This window comes from Micropterus dolomieu, linkage group LG13 (assembly GCF_021292245.1).
Source record: "Micropterus dolomieu isolate WLL.071019.BEF.003 ecotype Adirondacks linkage group LG13, ASM2129224v1, whole genome shotgun sequence".
NCBI lineage: Eukaryota > Metazoa > Chordata > Actinopteri > Centrarchiformes > Centrarchidae > Micropterus > Micropterus dolomieu.
In genome coordinates this window covers 5281668-5302465 of record NC_060162.1, presented here as the reverse complement: position 1 = coordinate 5302465, position 20798 = coordinate 5281668, and the positions used below count along the sequence as shown (strand labels likewise).

Genomic DNA, 20798 nt, shown 5'->3' with positions numbered 1-20798 from the left:
TAAATGAATACCAAATCCACTTAAATTACATTCAATTAGTCTCGCCCTTGGTTTTTGATTTGAGCAGACTTGAACCATAACAATATTTAAAAGAAGAGTTTGTCATTTTGGGAAGTTTGGTCATTTGCTTTCTGCTGGAGACCTCAGCAGTTGGTTAGCTTAGCTTAGCACAAAGACTGGAAACAGCAGGAAACAGCTAGCCAGGCTTCTTCCAATGGTAACAAAATTACCCTACCAGCTCCTAAAGCTCACTAATGAACACAGAATATCTCTTTTGTTTAATCTGTACAAAAACCAAAATGTGTGCCGCAGTGTTTCTTGGTTGCTTAGCCAACGCCCTGCCGGCTGTAGCTTTATAATTAACAGGCAGATGGTGGACAGGAGTGGTATCAGTCCTCTCAGCTGACTCTCAAATATGCAAATAAGTGTGCATCCCCAAAATGTCGAACTGTTACTTTTAAAATGATAACTGTCCACATCAGTACAGATTTGGGTAGTGTGACATTAGCGATAGAGCTTAGTCAGTGAAGCAGTACTGTAGTAATAGGAGGAACAATAATATACATTAAGATATAAAAACAATGCAAAATGCAGCAATTCAGACTGAAGAAATGATAAAAATAAATAATGATAAAAATAGTCAAAGTACATTTAGAAATGTTGAGATTTAGCAACATGTTCCTGAATTGCCTGGAATGGATTGAAACACCCACTTCATATGACTGCTGAGTACTCTGAGACCATTTTGTGTGTCACATACAAATCTGGAGTGAGAAAATTAATGCACACGTTGCCCGTTATAGTTGTGTTTTACGTGGAGATTAGTTAAAGTGTATATGCTGGTATCATGGAGCGAAAGTGCCTGTGTGTCCCCGCCAGCCTCACACAGACATGCCAGGGGAATGCCCTGAGAAGCCTGGCTGTGTAATTGGTGTACACAGAGTGTGCTAATGAGCTTCCTCCTCTGTCACGCACACCCGAACACCTGATAGATAATTACACCTCCCTCTCTCCCTCTGTTTCCTGCTCTGTCTCTCTTTCACTTCATCTCTGCGCCCCCATCTGTCTCTCCTTCCACACCGCTGTCTCTCTTTCACTTCCTCTTTGTCTTTCACTCCATCCCTCTGCGCCGTGGCCTCCTGCTCCTCTCTTTCTGTCCGTCTTTTGTTACATCTCTCTGTGTGTCTTCGTCTTTGAATGATCTTGTGCTGGTGATAATTTCTTTGTGGATTTGGGCTGTGAATAGAGGAAAAATGTAGGAGACAGTGGATTAGTAAGGGACAGCGAGGAAGTCAGAGAGGAAAACATAAGAGGCAGGCAGTAGCACAAGGGACAGTGAGCTGAGAGAGTGGAAATCAATGTCAGCCAGTGGGAGAGGCCTGCATCCAATAAGCCCATACTTCATTCAGAATAACCAATAGCTCAAATGACTCCATGCTATCAATCTCTCTCCTGCTTCTGTGACGGCTAAAGAGGAAGGCAGTGTCCCAATGTTGCCCCGTAGTCACATAATAATGAAGGCATTCTCCTCCATATTGTCCGCTGGTGTCCTTATGATGGCCGGCTCCTCCACGCTGAGGTCTGTTGATTGGAGATGATGGAGTTCCTTGCTGACAAAATCTTCATACCAGGACTGTTTGACAGCCTTGACTTTGACAAGTTGTCTCAAAGAAACAGTATTGGGTGCTTCTGTGTTTCATTTATCCAGATAGTTCCCTTTAAATGTTTCCGTTAATGGTTTTAATGTGGTGCCGTTAACTGCACGACTTCTGGATATTTCTTTTGATGTGTTCAAACAGTTATAGGATTGTTATGATTAGAGCTGGATTAGTTCATCATCCTATCCTAATGCTAATCGATGAATTAACTAAGTCATTTTAAAAGCAAAAAAAGCCAAAAAAAAATCACTGGTTTCAGCTCCTCAAATGTGATCTCTTTTTTTTTTTTTTTTTTTTTTTTGTACTTTTCTATTACAGTAAACTGAACATCTTTAGGTTTGTAACTGTTGGTCGGACAAAATAAGGGAAATTATGAAGGACATTTTCACTATTTGCTGATATTCTATAAACACAAACAATTATTCAATAAATGGAGAAAATAAATGTTTGAGCAATCCATAATGAATATAATAATTAGTTGCAGCCTTTGTTATGATTGCTCTTTTAAGTTAAGGTTTGTTAATTCTGTGTTCAGTTGTGTTGTTTTGTTTCTGCAGATCAATTAAAGAAAATTAACCATTCATCAACTGTACTTACTGTACTCCATATGTTTATTAAACATTTTCCCCTTCCCACATACACAGCTTTAGATCCTTACTGAATCTTGGAAAGCAAGAGTAATTAGAGTCAAAACTAAAGGTTATTTTTATTATTATTATTATTAATCTGTTGATTATTTTTACTGTCAGAAAACAGTGGAAAAATGCCCAGACGAAGAGCTGCAACCAGAGACCGTTGGACTTTTTGTTTTATAAATAACTGAAGCGCTCACTTGATTTCAATATTGTTGATTTAATGTCTGCCAATCGTTGTAGCACTGATAATTCTACTCATGGTGTTTTTGTGTATTGCTGCTGTACATACTTTGAATGGCACGCACACCCACAGCAGAGTGATCGATCTGATTGGATACACCCACTGAGAGCTTATTGTGGAGGTCACTTTGCATTAAATGTGATGTGCGAGGTGACCTCCATCCAGGACCCTCTTTCTCACCTCTGATCTCCCCAGAGAAAGGGTTCTCTAATCCGGGAAAGATTACACAAAGGATCTGCCCTCGGAGGAGCGAGAGTTTGGGTTTAATGCAGAAATAACGGATGGGATTTCAATATGAAGCCTAAGAATGATACAGTTCACAATGAACTGACCTCCAGCTCTTTGTGTCATAGATTGGTGTTAACACAGGTTCTGTTTAACAAAGCCAACATCCAGCATCCCCCGCTGCACCTCTGCATCCCTGCACTCCCCTTGTTTATCAGCAGGGTGCAGCACTGCTTTTCCCAAACAGGCCTGGAGGCCGAATGGAGGGGGATGCCACTGAAACACTGAAATTGATTGCTGGAAAGGAGGATGGCAATAAATCAAGCAGGAAAGCAAATGTAGAAAAACGCTGTTCTTGTTTATGTCTAAACAGGCGGAATAGAATAAATGTGCTCTATTTTTCAGTCCGTTTGAAAGCAAATTTGATCGAATTTTGCATGCATTGCCAATCCCGCTGGTTAGAGCCTAATTTTAAAAAAAAAAAAAGAAGAAAAACTGAACCCTGTGATTTATAAGCTATGCTTTCTCTTTACACTTTGATATAATTAAATTATGTCTCTCTAAACACTGAATTTTCTCTTTTTTTTTTTTTTTTTCAGTGAAGTTGAATCCTATTTAAAATTTAATTGATTTTGATTTATAACCTGCCTAATTAAACGTCTGGTCTCTCCCTTCTAGATTGCTTTAGCAGAAACTGTGGCTTTTGATCTATCTTCAGATGAAACGAGGAGTGCCATGTAACTGTTGTAATGTGGGTTGTTTGTAGAAGACACTGAAGAATCATCATGTTTAACTCAGTTGTAGGTATCCTCGAATCCTTGTTAAGTTAAATTCTCATTTCCTCTTCCCATCTTGTCCCTTTTTGTTCTTATTCTTCTTCAGACTGTGTAGTCTGTTTGTCCTCTCCTTCCCTTCGTGTCCGTCTGCACCTCTGCCCTTTGAGTGCAGCGCTGCAGTTTGTCCGTATGGCCGAGCTCTGGAGATGCGTGGAGGTTTCCTGGTTGTAATTGGGGCTAATAGCTCTGGCCATCTGCCTGGTCTGAGTCTGCTCGCATGTGTTTGGCTCTGGTCTGGCCTCACTGACCACTCAGTTGAAGGACACTCCTCCACTTGTCCACCTGGCCAAGAACCGGGATGGAACAATATTAGCTAGCAGCAGCCACCACACATATGGCTTCAACTTTTCTGATGTTGGTGAAAACGTCTTTTTACTTTTTTTGGATTCAAAGCTGGTCGAATATTTACTTAAGATGCAGGTCGCTTGTGTACTCGCTTCGGGTTAAGTCCTGCATTCTTGGTTGCAGAATCCTTGGTGGCCTGTGTCTTCTCTGTGTGTGGGTGAATGTAAAGGTGAAGCCCACTTTGTGTTTGCAGTGGCAGGGTGGAGGGGAGGCAGATGGCACACACAGGCTCTCTACACTGAGGAGAATCACAGATAATTGGAGAGTGATGCTTAGCCACAGCCCTGCCGATCGATGCCAATCCGCCTGCTCTAAGTCCAGGGGTTATGCTTTGCTTTTCTTTCCATACACTGCAATTAATCCAGTGTTTAGCCCGGTATGTGAAGAGTGCAGGAGAATACCAATGACCCGTTTAAGGCCCCGCTTGTCTTTAATCTTTCCCTTCTAGTACCTAAAAGTGCACTGATGTTGTGTTTAGATAGATGTAATGTAGATCTGCTCATGCAAGCTGCCACAAACAGCAAAGTGAGAATATTCAAAGTAAATAGACTTGGAAATCAAACATAATCAAAACACACTCTTGTTTCTTTCACTCGCTCTTAATACCACACATGAACAAAAGCCCACAACCGCGTCTCCTGAGACGAAATGAAAGCAGCCTCAGGGTAGTGTTAACTGGCTGAGTAAATGATAGATTTATATCCTAAATCCATTAGCAAAGCCACAGGGACCACATAGACACCTTAGGCTGCTGACAGTGGGGACAAGAGAAGAGCTGAGGGAAGCAGACAAGGGACAAGCATGTATGTTTACATGTTTTCATGACTGTGTTAAACAAAACAGTATTTTTCTTTTTGCATAAATAGGATAATTTTTGTTGTGTTGTGCAGCGAAAGAAGTATGACAGAGAGCACACCCTGAATTCCTACAATTAGTAATTTGAATGAATATACGACCTCTGAATTATTTAAAGAAGTGAGAGCAGAGCAAAGAGGTTGGTATTTTTGAGAGAAATTAATCCTCTTCTTGAATGGCTTGTGTTTCCTGCTGAAGTGGCTAATATTTTAATTAAGCCTGAGGAGGACTCCCTCTCGCCTCCCTGAGAGCTCCCTGATAAACTCCCTCTCCTCTGTTGATGGTAATTTAGCAGCTCCCCAGAGACGCACCCAGACACACTGGGTTTGTGAGCCAGCGCTGTTTCATTGTGTATGTGTATCTGCATGTACCCTAGGTGCCCCCCCCCCCCCCTGTCTTTGACGTGTGTGTGTGTGTGTGTGTGCTAATTGGTGAATGTCCTAGTCGCTCCTGCTGGACAGCACGGCGTCGAGCGGCTCTGTGACAGCGCCTGTCCAGAGGCCGTCCTGCGGGGGCTCTTCACAGGCTTTAGTCAGGTCTAAGTGGGGCTCTTTGTGGGCTGTTTGTCAGGCCTAAGCAGGCTGCCACGGGGGGTCTTTGTTGCAGGGATGTAGTGCTAAATGGAGGCAGATGGCTGGGAGTCAGCCACGTGAGGCTCTGAGATGCTGAGGACCAGAGGGGAGCGGGAGAGGCGGCTCAACTCGGCTCCGTCGCCCCTCAAAGAGGGTCACACAGGGTCATAGCCCCTGTCTGCCTCTTGTTAGCACTCTCAATGGGGACCATGTGTGCCCAGATTTGGCTCCAGTCTGCAGGGACGGTATCCAAGGAAACGGCAGACTAAGAATTCTCCTGATGGCCCAGAGGGAGCGGGTGGGACGGGGCATCCCCCATACCGGTTCTGAGGCTCCCACACACTCATAGACACCCACGGTCCATAAAAACAGGCTAAATTTAGTTTGACTGGCACAAAGGGCGTGTCTCACCTCTAATGGATCTTTAGTCAGCTGGAATAATAGACTGTCTGTTGCTCTGCTCTCTATATTTCCTGTCACATCATTGTCCGTCTTTGTCTCACTCACTAATTTAGAGTAATTACAAGGTGTGAGGTGTTATTTGGATTAGGATTTATGGGTTTTGGGGGAGAAATGTGAGTTAAGTGTATAGGCCTGTGATTGGGCACATTTATCTTTTTTCCTTTTATTTTTACGTGCCTGATGTTAGCGTGTTCATTGATGTAGTTGTAACTATTGGCTTCACATCCAGGTGTTTTCTGTGATTTATCCTTTTGTTGAAAAGGAAATGTTGTTTTTAAATAGCACGAAACACCTGACAGTCATCCTGCCCAGAAAGTTGTTGAAATATGTTTGTTCATTTTTATAAAACCTGTTTGCTCAATTCAACCAGGGTGATGGGAATGCACCTTTTTCATATTTTTATTTTTGCAGATAATTAAAAAGTTCACATACAATTTGTTTGATAGGTTGGAGGAAAGATTCAGTAGCTATTTAGAAATTGTGATCAGTGCGATCGGTTCTTTTTGTCACCTTTGCCTCACCCGAGTAACAAAAAACATATCATCTCATTTTCCCCTGGTGGCATCTAGCCATGCAGAAAGCTATGGTTTTTATTTGTTCAGGTTTTTAGATATCTGCCTCCACCCCAAAATGATGGAGCTGTATGAAATTTTTGTTTGTGATGTTCACAGCACTGAAAATCTATTCTTGAAGAGTTGAAACATCTCTTTACAGAAACACTGCCTCTGATACTCAGCCACAGAACATGCTGTTAATAGTTTGGTAAGAAGTATTTCCATGGACAACTGTCGGATGAACTTAAACCCTTAAAGGCCACGCTTTCCGCAGCACAGCTCAGTGTCTGTGTCGGTCAGTCTTAATGGTTTTGTACCTGACACCGTGTTTTCTGACTCACCTGCAGGTTTGCTGGGCGGACAGTCAGCAGTGGAGCCCTGGTCTTGGTGTCGCTGGAGCTGAAGGAGGCCTGCACTGCTCTACTTACCATCAACACAGAGAAGAGCGTCATGGCGTCCATGTTGCTTCGAGACCTCAAACAAGCCCTCTCCCAGGCATAGAGCCCCCCGACTATCCTCCCTACTGCCTTTAGTAAAGGTAAAAGGGAACAGCACTTAATTAAATATTTCATGTATTTTATTTCTGTGGTTTAGGACAATTCAGGCAGTACCTGCAGCCCCGAACAACTAGAGCTTGAACTTTTGTGCTCAGGAAACAGTGGATAAGCACTTGTGCAGAGTTTCTTCTTTTAATGGTCTGCCCTTTTAGAAAGGATTGTCCTGAATCGCAGGAATAACTTGTGAAATACTTGAATTAAAGAGATGATCCCCTTTTAAAAACACACAGAAGGCATCATAGAAGTGATGATACATTTTAAAATGTGACCCATACCTTCTCCTTTAAACGTCACACACATAAACATGACACTACTCGTTCAGCTCGTCATTTACGTCAGTAGTGACTATTTAAATTTCATGCCATTTATGGTTTTGCTGTACAATACATAATGTGGGAGAAAGAGTACATTGCTGCACCCCTCTCAGTGCTACAGGCCAATGGGTCTCTCCCTCTTCAGTGTTTACACAAATTGACATACTCCACTAAAGCATTGATGTCTGACTGTAGTTCACTGGCATTTGTGCCGGAGCCAAGCAACTCTGTGTTTGCATTGTGCCAAGAAAAGGAGGATTTCTCCACGCCATTTAGACCCATCTAAATACTGTCATAAACCTTTTGAAAACTGTTACAATGCAAAACTAGTCCCTATCCATCTATGATGTAGTTTTACATTCCAGCCTTTACACTGCTCCAAATCAAATTTGTTAAAGTGCCTTCTGCGTGAGAATAATGTTATTTAGAGAACCAAACATATACATTAGACTTTAATCAACGAGGTCTTTTTATCTGTACCGCTTTGCTAAACAATAAAAAGTGCATTTATTAAAACGGAAAACATTTTATTTGTGTCTTTCTGGTAATAACACACCTCTGTGTGACTTGGGCTGATTAACCTGACTGCATCTCTCTTACATCTCTATGTTGTGATTTATGGTCATTTAGCTGAACGTGGCTGAAACACTAAATCATTAATGATTAGCTTTGCTAATTGGCAGGCTGAGGCGCATACCATGTACTCATGACATCATGATTTTGATGAATCTGTCAATCCACCTGCTCACATATGTTCTTCCCCTTCTCCTCCCATGTTTCCATCCACCGTCGACTGCGTTGTATCCTACAAACAAGGAGTCGAAATCTTTGCAACCAGTAAAAATATGTAAATATACATTTTCGCTTACATAGTTTACATCTAAATGTTTAAAAATGTTCACAAATGTATAGATAACAATGTAAACACAAATCTAATGTAAATCCCAATAAATATGTACGTTGCAAAATCTAAAACTGCCACTTCCCTTAACTTCATGGCTTTAGCCTGTTTAACCAGAACAAATTTATGCCTCTCACAAACAAATAGAGGTACCACTGCACTTCTTTCAGGTATTAAAGCTAACACACTACATGAGAGGCACAAACTGGGGCGTGTACGCTGCTGTGTAGCCCTCACTTAGTAAAGGTAGGTCAGACACACTCCTATAGCAAACAATTTTATAATATGTTTTATTCTTAAATTAATTAAGAGACAAACAGAACATACTGAAAATACTCCTACCTGTAATGCACTGCCCCCCAAAATGCTGATTCCTGCTATAAACTAATGTTTTTAATGTTTAAAAGACAGTCAGTCATAACAATGTGTGAAAACAGTTGCTACGTAAGCGGTATCAGGACTTGTAACAGCATAACAAAGTGATAGTTGGTTTATTTATGTTAATAGTAATGTGTAGTAGAAGATGTATGAGACCTAAAGCCTATCCGCCGCCTAAAGACAGTTCTACTGCTGCGAGTAAAGTTGTGCAGATGTACGTGCTGTGCTTTAGCATTGCGTAGGCCGTTGGCGAAGTGTGCTTTGCGTCTGGCTGTCTTTGCCGGCTCATAAATAGCGTCTCTGAGGGCTGTGGTGAACACCTGTTAGCTCATCTGTCACAGGAGCTCCACTCACATCCATCACCTCTCCCTCTGTACTCATTCCCTCAGCCAGCTGTTCCCATTACACACACACACACACACACACACACACACACACACACACACACACACACACACACACACACACACACACACACACACACACACACGAGCTGTGTCAGGCCTGCCAGACACACACACATCATACAGATCCACAGCCACATTTTACAAGATACTTCACAAAACAAAAAGGAAGCAAACAAATGTCACATTTTCTACACCAGAGGTCCTCCCTTGATTTAAATAAAAAGTAAAAGCTAAATGCTAACATCAGCATGCTAACATGCCCTCAGTGACCTGCTTATTTTCAGCAGGTTTAATGTTTACCATGTTCACCTGTCTTATTTAGTGTGTTAAGTAAGCGAACACTTGCAAAACACAAAGTACAGCAGAGGCTGATGGTAATGTTTGTTTTTCGGGTATAAAGTATTGGACACGTTAAAATGTACCTGATTGTGGTGCTAGATGAGAAGTTAAAGCAGCCAAAGCCTATAATTCACAATAGCAACGCATCAAGTGACAATGTGAAAGCGGTCTCCTTGTAGTGATCAACCTACAAATAATTTTCACCTGAATCTGCAGCTCCCTTCGGCTCTACGGAGCTTAATAATGAGTTTCAGCTCAATGTTTAGCTCTCCGGCCCAAAACTCTTGTGATTCACTCTCACAGCTCTTGTAGTGTCGTTTTTGGGCCGCAGCAAGCAGGTGTTTTTAGAGAATATCGGTTTCCATGCACGACCTGCTCAGCACCAAACAGCAGACAGACTCAGTCAGAGACTATAGCTGGTGAACAAAGTGTAGCATTTAGCAGCTAAAGAGACAGACATTTGCCTCAGGAGCTCATAGAGACCAAAAACAGAGCTGTAAGAGAGTGAATACTGGACTAACATTTACCAGGTGACTCAAATAACACGGGGCGGCTGTGGCTCAGGAGGTAGAGCGGGTTGGCCGTTAATCGGAAGGTTGGTGGTTCAATCCCTGGCTTGCGTGTCGAAGTGTCCTTAGGCAAGATACTGAACCCCGATTTGCCCCTGGCGGCTGTCCAGTGTATGAATGAGTGTGAATGCTAGTTTCCGTTTGAGCACTTAGGCTCAGTGTATGAATGTGTATGACTGGTGAATGCAGATGTAGTGTAAAAAGCGCTTTGAGTGGTCGAAAAGACTAGAAAGGCGCTATACACGGAGCATTTACATAACCTCCAGATGAATGATCTGTAAATGCAAGAGGCAACTGTTTGCTATCATGTTCAACTTAAAAGGTGGTTTAATAGATTAGAATAGAACACAACTTTATTGTCCGGCCGAGGCTGGAAAATCATCTTTGGTCTCACTAGACCTATAAAAACATCACTATATAAACATATATAGACATGTGAAAACTACACTACAGTTAATACCCCAAACCCAGTGTACAACATACTTTCTATACAGAAAGGTGCAATTAGTCCAGTTTGTTCATTACATTTTTTGCACTAGGTATAAAAGATTGCTTGTAGATCTTCTTGTCTGTTTTGTCGTCCTAAAGGGAGCAGCTAAATGTTAATGTAAAATGTAAATCTGATTATAGCTTATATAAAAGCATGTTGTGATTACAGGTGTGAGTTGTAGTTAATCTCTACAGGATTTCGTCACACTCTCAATATTGTAAAAATGTTTTACTTTTTAAGTATTATTACTTAAGATTATAAATGTTTGATATGTCCGTCATGTACCGTCAGGAAAACCAGAGCTGTTGACAACCCACCATCCACATCACTCCCACGCTGAATCTGAAAACACTTTACATTGTTCTACAGTCTCATGATTTTAATTAATTATAAGCATAAACAGAGGAAAAGAGCAGCCAGTGGACATGTTTGAATAACAACATAAATATACATCTGTGTTTGCTGATGAGGAGGGATTTTAGTAATCTTTTACAAAACACGTAATTCAGCTTTTAATTTATTCATTCAGTGTTCTTATTATTTCCAGTTACAGAAACTCATTTAACAACTTAGAGACAAATAGATGAATAATAACTTACATTTGAACCAATAATAGCTGTGACTTCAATCACCATAATGTGTGTAAATGCCGTTAACGAGAAGCTTAGCTTATTCTCTTTTTACAACTGCAGTCACCTTGGCAACCTCAGTATGCCAACAATATCAGAAAAGGGGTGAATTATTATTATAAGTGTAACCTTAAAGCAATGCAGGAAGATAGTCAAATGCATCCTAACTTTAGGCCAAGTGCAGGATAACAGATTCAATGAAGGATAAATGGAAAGTTTTTTTGAGCACAAACAAAAAAATGTTTATTTTCTAAAGGGTACTTATCAGGTGGCCAACAAAGGTATAATAGTCATACAAAAAAATATATGCTGCAACACTGCTGCACAGAGATTATCAAAATCAACAAAATATTTACAAAATATTTTAATGTATGTTAAAATATCAAGACCACGTAGTAAAGCTCCAACTGACCAGAAAATAGTCATATGGGGAAAAAAAGTAACTGCAGGATGTCCAGTCAGTATTGGGCAATATTTCAAACAAAAACACACACATGCACAGTTTCCAGACTACGATTCTTGATGATTCTGGTGATCCCCTGATGTTTCATCTAGCTTCACCATGAGGTAGACATTTGTGGTTTTAACTTTGGAATTGTCATGAAATCTGGTACAGACACTCGCGTACCCCTCAGGATGAAGTGTAATCACTTTGGGAATCCGCTCACTTTTCCTTTAGCGCCATCATCAAGTCAAAAATGTAAGACACCATTTTCACTGCAGACATTTTGGCTCGTCATAGCAGGAAAAGCACAGGTGTAATTGAAATCAGTGCAGTCCAAATTTCTACTGGGAAAAATATCTGCAAAACTAACCTGCTAATTAGCACATGTTGGCATGCTAACACACAAAACTAAGATAACTAAGAGGGTGAAAAAGGTAAACGAACCTGCTAAACATCAGCATGTTAGCATTGTCATTGTGCGCATGTTAGCATGCTGATGCTAGTACTTAGCTCAAAGCCCCACTGTGCCTGAGTACATCCTCACAGATGTGCATGTACAGCGGTAGACTCTTATGCTCGGTTCAGACTACAAGATACCAGCCCTGTATTAGCCCGACCAGACAGATGTAGGCCGCCAGGCATAAAAATACACCTCAGACGCGGCAATAGCCCTGTTTATCCTGTGTAGTGTATCATAGTGGACAACCGGCGCCACATCTGGGACGCCTCACAACATCCCAACAAAAACCCTAATGTCCAGCTGTTTTTGCCTTCACTCACCAAGTATGAAGAATTCTATGATGTGTCCCACCAAGACTCTGTAATCACCTAATCTGACACAGTGACCATTTTAACAGACCTCTGTACTTCAGGGGCTACGTGAAGGCTAAATTAGGGAAAGGGTTAAAATGAACTCACTTTTTAGGGAAGAGTTTTTTTATAGTGTCCTCATTCTGATAGATGCGCGTGTGTGTGTGTGTGTGTGTGTGTGTGTGAGATCCATCTCCCGGTGTTGGCACCTGCTATAATGGGCTCTGGGGAGTGAATGAGAGAACAGGGAGCTGCCTCTCTTCCCCTTCACCTCTCCCTCAACATAGCTGTGCAGTGACAGCTTGATTTCTTTCCCTCTCTGGGCTGCAGCACAGTGACATGATGGGCCTGCTCAGTTGGTCTTATCATGGTCTGTGTTTGAAGAGAGTAGAGATGGAGGGAACGTTGGGGGTTGGGAGGGTAAAGCAGAGGATCCCAGCTGAGGAAACGCCTGTCTGACCTTACCACTGAGAGCAACTTCTCATTAGCCAGCGTGTCTCTGATCAGCCCCTCGTTCATCTGACGGGGAGCCACACACGTGCGGGCAAAGATACAACACACACAGTCAACGCCAGCAGTGTCAATCCACATTACGTTACAGATCTCCACCTTTATTGGTAAAGATTTTAGCTTTTGTCACAGCAAAGTCTGCATCTAATTAAGAGTAATCATGACAGTGATTCTAGGAGAACGAGCTACTGAGGTTTTCAAAATCTAATTACTGTGAGCACCAAAAAGACATTTCCTTTCACCTTCAGAGTCTCTCTACTGTTCCTCTAGCTTTTCTCACCAAAAACAATCTGTCATTCAGTTTTCTTTTATCTGTCTTTCTGGTTTAATCTCCATTCTGTGAGTTTGATGAGTACTACTGCAGCACTTGCTATTAGATTTTGAACTGTGTGGTTATATAAGTCCTTTAATTCCATTCCTCATTCCTCTGGTCATTTGTTCTGTTTTGATAACTTTGTACTAACTAGAGTAATTGCTAAGGTCTTGGCAATGTGGCAACTAGAGATCCAACTTTTTCTTTCTAGATGCCGTTTCTCTACTAGTGCTTTCTCTCTCTCTCTCAATGTTGTTCTTGTTTTGTTGTTGTGTTATGTCTGCCATTATTTAACAGTAACAGTAGCAGAGAGAGGGGTATGACATGCAACAAAGTTCCCTGGCCGCAATCAAGCAAGACGATGTTGCGGTTATATGGTGCATGTCTTAATGACGAAGCCACTGGTGCTCTCGTGTTCCAATTTTTATATCTGTTTATATATCTGGGCAGTAGGGGAATCTCACTAAATACATTTACTTTGGTACAAATTGTAACTTTATACCTCTGCTCTACTGCATTTCAGAGGTAAATATTGCCCTTTTCAGTCCCACGAAAACCACTTAACTCCAAATGCGGTGATTTTGAATGTTTGTGATAAACTGAAAGATGAAGTGAGAAACGTCTCCTCCTTCCAAAGCTAAATAAACTATTTGACCCCCCCCCCCCCCGGATCAGCTGGAAAAGTCATCGTCACAAAGAGGACTGTTTTCCTGAGCTCTTGAAGTTTACTTTTTAGACATACGTGGTTCTCACAGGATAGCGATGTTACGAACAAATGATGATCTTATAGAATATGGAGCATTTCTGTACATTAATTAAACCACCCGACATAGTATTGTATTGTTAGACTTTTAGCGATTTGCGGATTTTTGACTTGGGTTTTTTTCCACTCTGGAACAGAACCATTAAATTCTCTCAGATTTCTGAAAGTCTGTTAAATAAAACCAAAATGTGTCTGCATGGATGGATGCCACTGGGTGGATGAGTGGAACGATGTGTATTTTTGTAATTTGGGTGAACTAGCCCTTTTTAAACAAAAAGAAAATGTAAAATCCGTCAATACGCTTGCATGTAGACTAATTTCTTCCTAGAACTGATTGTTAAAAGCTAAATAAATAGATTACTCACTCTGTAACTGATCATTTCACAAGTCACTAACACAAAATTATGTTCCCTTGATGAACTAAACACACCGTACTTAAAACCAAGACCTGCGTGATGATGGGAACATGCATGACATCTGAGGAAAAGGTGTCACATCCACACAAATACAATTTCTCCCCCCAAAACAATCACTGTGTATCTCCCACAGACCCGTGGGAACAGTAATTGTAGTGATTATGCTTAAATTGATGCTTCACAGCTATTCCTGTGTCTCCTGTATTGTAATTAGATTTTTTTTCCTCAACTGAAGTTTCTTTTAAATGCTTCTTTGGAGCATGGAGACTAATGACTACATGTTTCCCCACTGAAATGTTCAATCAGCAGCTCATTAGGGGGACAGGCACATTCAGCTCTGATGATTTGATTTTTCACTTTCCTTTTTGGTGTCCCACATTTATCAATCTACAGTCCAGAGGAGATGAGGAGCGAGAGGTTTCTGTCCGGTTATGTGCGCACACTGAAACATCTATAATACTGTCTGACTCATACAGGTTAAAGTAACAAAGCACTCAGTAAATATTTCCTCAGCGATACAAGAATATTATGATTCTTGTCCTCAGAATAGACAATTTTCCCTGAGATATATGTGATGTTTTGCAGTAATTAATATTAAAACAAGATTTTTTTTTTTTTGCTTTACGGCTCTACTTTGCGCTGTCACACAAACAGCAAGCAAAAAACTAATTGTTGCAAATTATTTGAAAGGCTGGGCTTTCATCACATTGTTTACTGCCCATTTTTGTGTCCTTTTTAAATGAGACCCAGTTCGCTGAGGGCCGTCTTGCAGGTGCATTTAACAATTGTCTCATGCTTGTGTTTCTCCTATGGTAAAAGCATGCACAAAAGAAAACGCAGAGAAAGAGCATTTATGGTCAGCCAGTAAAAAAAACCCCACCAGCCTTTAATTAGCATTTGATTGCACTTTAAAAAACACTCAAGTGCATTAAAATGTGATCGCACAGTCAAAATGGAGATTGGCTTCATTAATAGTGACTAGGAGGTAAAAAGCTTGTGGATTCAGACAGATGTAAACACATTTTGCACCCAGCCACACACTCTTCTACACCCGCTGTTGTGATTTATTTGTGATCCAGATGCAGAGCTGTTGACAGGTTAGAATGAGTTAATATAAGTTAATAAGTTAAAAGGGGTGAGGAGAAGGTGAGTGCTGTTAAAGTGCTCCGCTGTCCTATTCGGCACCAATTTACCCCCATAAAGGCTTGCACTAAAACAGACTCCATCTGACATAGTGGCGTATTAGTGGTGCAAAAAGACACATAAACCACAGTGATTCACGCACACAAAAGCCCCTCAGCAAGTCTCTTGACGTCCCTAATGAAGACCTGTATGTGACAGCGAGCGCACAATAAAGCACAGCGAGCCGAGTGCCAGGCCTCTCCGCCTGCAAACACTTTGCATCTGCATCAGCCTCTCCGTCCTCTCAATGATTATAAAAGCCAGAGTGGAGTCTGGAAATCAGAGAAGTGCCTCTGTGTGTTTGTGTGTTTCTGTTTTGAATGAATGTATTGTTCATTCAAGAAATTGACTTGCATTTAGAAAACTGAATCCGCCCTTTTTATTCGCAACAGTCCTATATGCTGATTTGCTTTCTGTTACATTGAACATTGTGTTTGCACAAGTTTATTTTCCCTTCATAAGAAATAGCTCATTAGAGTTATTAATAACTGTTAGCTATGAGTCGTCGATTACTTGACTAGTCGACTGATTTCGTTTCCATCATTTTTCAAGTTAAAATGCCAAAACCTTTGATGGTTCCAGCTTCTCAGATGTGAAGATTTGTCTCGTATGACTTTTGGGCTGTTGGTTGGACAGAATGAGACATTTGGGGGACGTCATGTAGGGTTTCCAGGACATTTTGAATTTGAGATTGGTTTTCATCAACTTATTAATCTATAAATGACTAAAAGAATGTGCAGATAATGAAAATAGACAGTGGACATTAACAATGATAGTAATATACTTATGGTTCCATCTCTTCCTCATATCTTGTTAAACCTTCATTCATTCATCAACGCATTTGTATTAATAGATATAAAACATTTGAGATGGAAGTTGAAAGTTCTGCATTCTAACTTGGTTGCCAGTTGGACAGCGAAAAGTTTTATTGCGATTTTACACTATTTTCTGACATCAATGAGCACAAAATAATAATACAATAATACTTTTCTTTTTATTCCCCCTTAAGCAGCTTTGTGGTTGGAAAAATTCACTTATACACCGTCTGTCAGTATTATATGCTGTTGATCAACTTCGTTCCAACTCCTCATATGCTGTTTACACCCGGCGAAATTTTCAAACCCAACCACTCCATCAACTAGAAATAATCTAACATTGATGCACAACATACTATTATACACATTTCACCAAAATTCACCCGGACATGTTTGGTGTCTTTTTGAGATTTTGGCAATTTAAATTAAAGTTCTGTCATTCTGAACATGCCAAAACCACCTGCAGGTCAGTGGAGTCTAAGAGGTTGATATGATATTGTATATTATTGAGAAGTTATCTGATTTTAAGAAGAATGCAAAGTCATCACATACTCTCTAGACAATATAAACCTTACTTTCTTTCGATTTAAGTGAATAAAACCAGTTGGGGTAAAATAATTTCAGATTTCAAATGCATGTGTCAATTATTCAGATGGTTTTATGAAAGTTTCAATATCATCACACCAGGGAAAACATTGTGGACCATTATGATAATCAATTCATTTTTATTTATCAGCTAAAATTGTTCCAGCTTCTCTAATTTATGCAATTGTAAATTTAATATTTGGTGGTTTGTTGTCTGGTTGCAGCTTCTCAAATGTGAGGGTTTCTTGCTTTTCTGTTTTATATAGTCAAAATCAAATATCTTCAGTGGTGGAAGAACTTAGATCCTTCCCATAAGTAAAAGTACAACAGTGTAAAAAAGAGTCAATTACAAGTAAAAGTCCTAATTAAATACAGACATTATTATATATGACATTTTCATATTTAAATTAAACTATATGAGAAATGTCTCTTTGATAGAACTGCTAACAACTCATAAACATCTGGAGCCACAACTAGATATTACTTTTTTGTAAGATTTCACAAGCCAAGAAGTTTGGAAACCACTGGTTCAATCTTAAACAATGTGTTGTATTTTATAAACGTATCATGTGTTTTTGATTGTAAAATATTCATCTGAAATCCAACTAGAAACAATAGTTATCAAATTAGTGAAATCAAGTAAAACATGCAGTACTTCCCTCTGAAAAATAGTGGAATATGAATTATAATGTATCAGAAAATGGAAATACTCAAGTCGAATTGTACTTCAGTACTTGAGTAAGTATACTTAGTTACATTCCACCACTGAATATCTTGCTGGACTGATGGTTTGGAAAAACAAGCAGTTGTATGACCTTGGACTCTTCTGTGCCTTGTTTTGTTTTTTTACTTTATCAATGAAAATTTGTCTACAGATTAATCAGTAATTAAAGTAATTGTTGATAGTTGAAGCTCTGAGACTTTGTTGTAACTCTAAATGTCTGATGGGCACTTTGATAACCAATTTGTACTGACAGAGAAATGCACACTTGTGGTCTGGGAAGGAAGCGAGAACTTAAGTCTGACTTCAGACCAAAACACACCATCAGTGAATGAAGCGTTTTTGGCACAGTGAGACTCACGTTTTGTCCTGCTAAGTGCAGATTGTGTCACTAGCACAATCACCTTCCCTAGATTTAAAAATGTTACAACTGTATAATCGCAGCGCAGTGCCATAACGCACTGGTCTCCCATCTGAATGCTAATTTGCTATTTAGAAACCCTCCCTTGCGCACGGGAGGAGGGGACTGGATGAATTTGCAAGAAATCACAGCTGTAGAGAGCATCAAACCTGGCCTCTCCTTCTCCAGCAGCTCTGAAGGCTGCTTAATTAACCCCTAGGCCGGCCGGCGGGGCGGGGTTCCTGGCAGCGCATGGCCACAGGCGGTGGATCCTGCTCTCAGATTTAAATGCGCATCTCATTTCCACGGTGCTGAACACGCACATGCAGCCCCCTCTTTAGCGGAGAGAGAGAGAGAGAGAAAGAAAAGAAATAATGGAGGGAAAGGCGGTGTTGCAACCCCAATTCTCCTCCCAAATCCAGCATCTAATCCCCTGAGATGGCCTTTGAAGGGGCGGATCCCGGGGTCGACTCCAGTCACTTTTGGGGAGTTAAATGCTTTGGAAAGATCCTTTTGTTTGCACCACGCACACGGCGGCGATCTTTTGAGGCAACTTAAATAGAAAGTGACTGGCCTTTAATTGGAGTGGTCTGTGAGCAGTTGTCATATGGAAATATTTGAATAGAGATCGTGTTGCACCACTTCACTCAAATCCACCGGCGGTTTGAGGGCAGCGGTGAAACTGAGGGATTAGATAAATGGACTCAATCAGCCAATTAACACTTTAACCGGCTTCAGGAACATGCTGGTTAACATTTGAAAGGATTTTAAAGCCTGGCCCACTCATGCAGCCACCTTTGTCACCTTTGTTAATAACAGATGTGTCATAATACTGGGGGATTACACGAGAGGAGGTTGTAATCTTGTTAGGTTAAGATTAGGCTACAACTGTGATCTTGGCCTGATCTGAGTTTCTGTGAGTTCACGGAGGACTGAATGTTTGGATGAGTGTCACTTGTTCCATTTTGTTTCATTCCTCATTGAAGATGATTTCATATCAGCTCGCAGGCTGACAAGGTTACACGCTGCATTTGTTTGAGTTTGGCATCTCTAATCATGGCGTTTCCAATTGTGTGATTTATGTTCACCGTCTAAATGCGGGCTATGATTACGGGCCTGGTGGCGAGTGCAGTTTGGATGTCTGTGGTAGGCGAACGGGGGAGTAAATGGGCGTTTTATTTATCACCGGTGCCACAGCCCCCCGGAGCGGAAGAGCGCCCTCCCAAATTGAAATATAGCGGAGTTTACTCTCCTGATTAGGGCTCTCTCCGCCGTGCTCAGCCCAAGGCTATCATCAAACTGAGAACAGCAGCGCTCTGACACCTAATTGCGTCAGGATTAATGTGACAGTAAAGCTTCCCTCCAAAGCAGCCAGCTCACCTCCTTTGTAAAGCCAATGAATGTATGGGCCTTTAAAGGGAATAAAGCACAAATTATTTCTTTAATTTATCTGAATATAATATTGATAATTAATATTGGTGTGTGTGTTTTTCCACCTTTATAAGCATTACAATGAACAGTATTACATGTTTGAGTGTCTGTTTAGGGCATAAATATAAATTAATAACATTTCTGTTTGCTTTTTGATAATTACAAACTGGAAACAGACCTCAGCCGTGTATTTCAAGATAATACATATCTGTAGGACATAAATACACAGCATACCATGGTGTCACTGCAAATACATGTGGTTTATTATAATGTTTTTTGATCACTGATTGTAACTGTTATTTATCCCTTCGTGGGGCAGTTGTGTGAATCAGCTTACTGATCAGGTTAAAGAAATACACATACATGTGAAATAGGAGAAGGGAAAAAAAGTAGTGTTTATCGCAAAACTAATAACAATGAAAAGCTAAGCTTAAAAATGAATTGTTAATAAAAACATATAACATGTAATAAATGGAAAAATATGTAAATCGAATAGATCATTGTGCCATATAAAAGCATGAAAAATGACTTAGGAAGGACTTAGTGTCCTTAAAGTCCTTTAATAATCATTATAATTTAATCATTATTAATGAATTGTTAGTCATTATAATGAGAACTGTATATCGTAGCAACATCCTGAAAGCAGCGATGAGAATCCTCTTGTGATCAGGTAGGTTCAATATCACTGATTTTCTGGTCACAAAAAGAACTCCGATCTGGAAAAAGGGCAGAAAGAAAGAGGTCAAAACTCTCTCAATAAAAGATTGATAACAACAACTAAGAATAACTGAACTAATCGAATAAGATTTAATGGAGAAGGTCAACTTAGCTGGCCACCTGACACACCTCATCTTTTTCTTACATTCCTGTGGGGAAACTTGGGAGTCAGTTCCTCCAACATTTCTTTAATAAACTGTAAAGCAGCTGAAGTCATTTGGATCACAAGCCCGAAACTCTTCACCCTTGTAGTTTCACTGAAGCCACTGACAGTCCCTAATGGTGGACACTTTGCAGCAGGCACAAGTTGAACTGGGACCATTAGGACTTATTACTAAACATGTATCAATGGTGGAAGAAGTACGTTTACTTAAGTAAAAGTAGCAATACTACAGGGTATAAATACTTTGTTACAAGTAAAAGTCCTGGATTCATATTTTACTCAAGTACAGAATATTAGCATCAAAATATGCTTAAAGTACCAAAAGTAAAACTCCATCACTCACAGAATGGCTCATTTCAGAATGTATTCTATTATTGGATTATCGTCTATTGATGTGTTCATCACTTTAATGTTGCAGCTGGTAAAGGTGAAGCTAATATTAATTACTTTATATAATGCCAGGTAGCTTGTGAATTTACCCCTGGGGATCAATAAAGTTTCATCTTAACTGATAATAATAAGCTACATCATCATTTGATTTATTTGTTGATTATATTATT

General features: G+C 40.3%; 1 protein-coding gene across 2 annotated transcripts in view; it reads left to right on the top strand.

Annotated features, from left to right (window-relative positions):
- The window catches only part of ap3b1a (adaptor related protein complex 3 subunit beta 1a), a 60861-nt gene extending 53084 nt beyond the window's left edge, over positions 1-7777 (top strand). For both annotated transcript variants that reach the window (XM_046066133.1, XM_046066132.1), the window contains exon 27: positions 6731-7777. In XM_046066133.1, the coding sequence (XP_045922089.1) occupies positions 6731-6884 (154 nt within the window). In that variant the 3' untranslated portion in view covers positions 6885-7777. The remainder of the gene's footprint in view (positions 1-6730) is intronic.
- The last annotated feature ends 13021 nt before the right edge of the window (positions 7778-20798 follow it).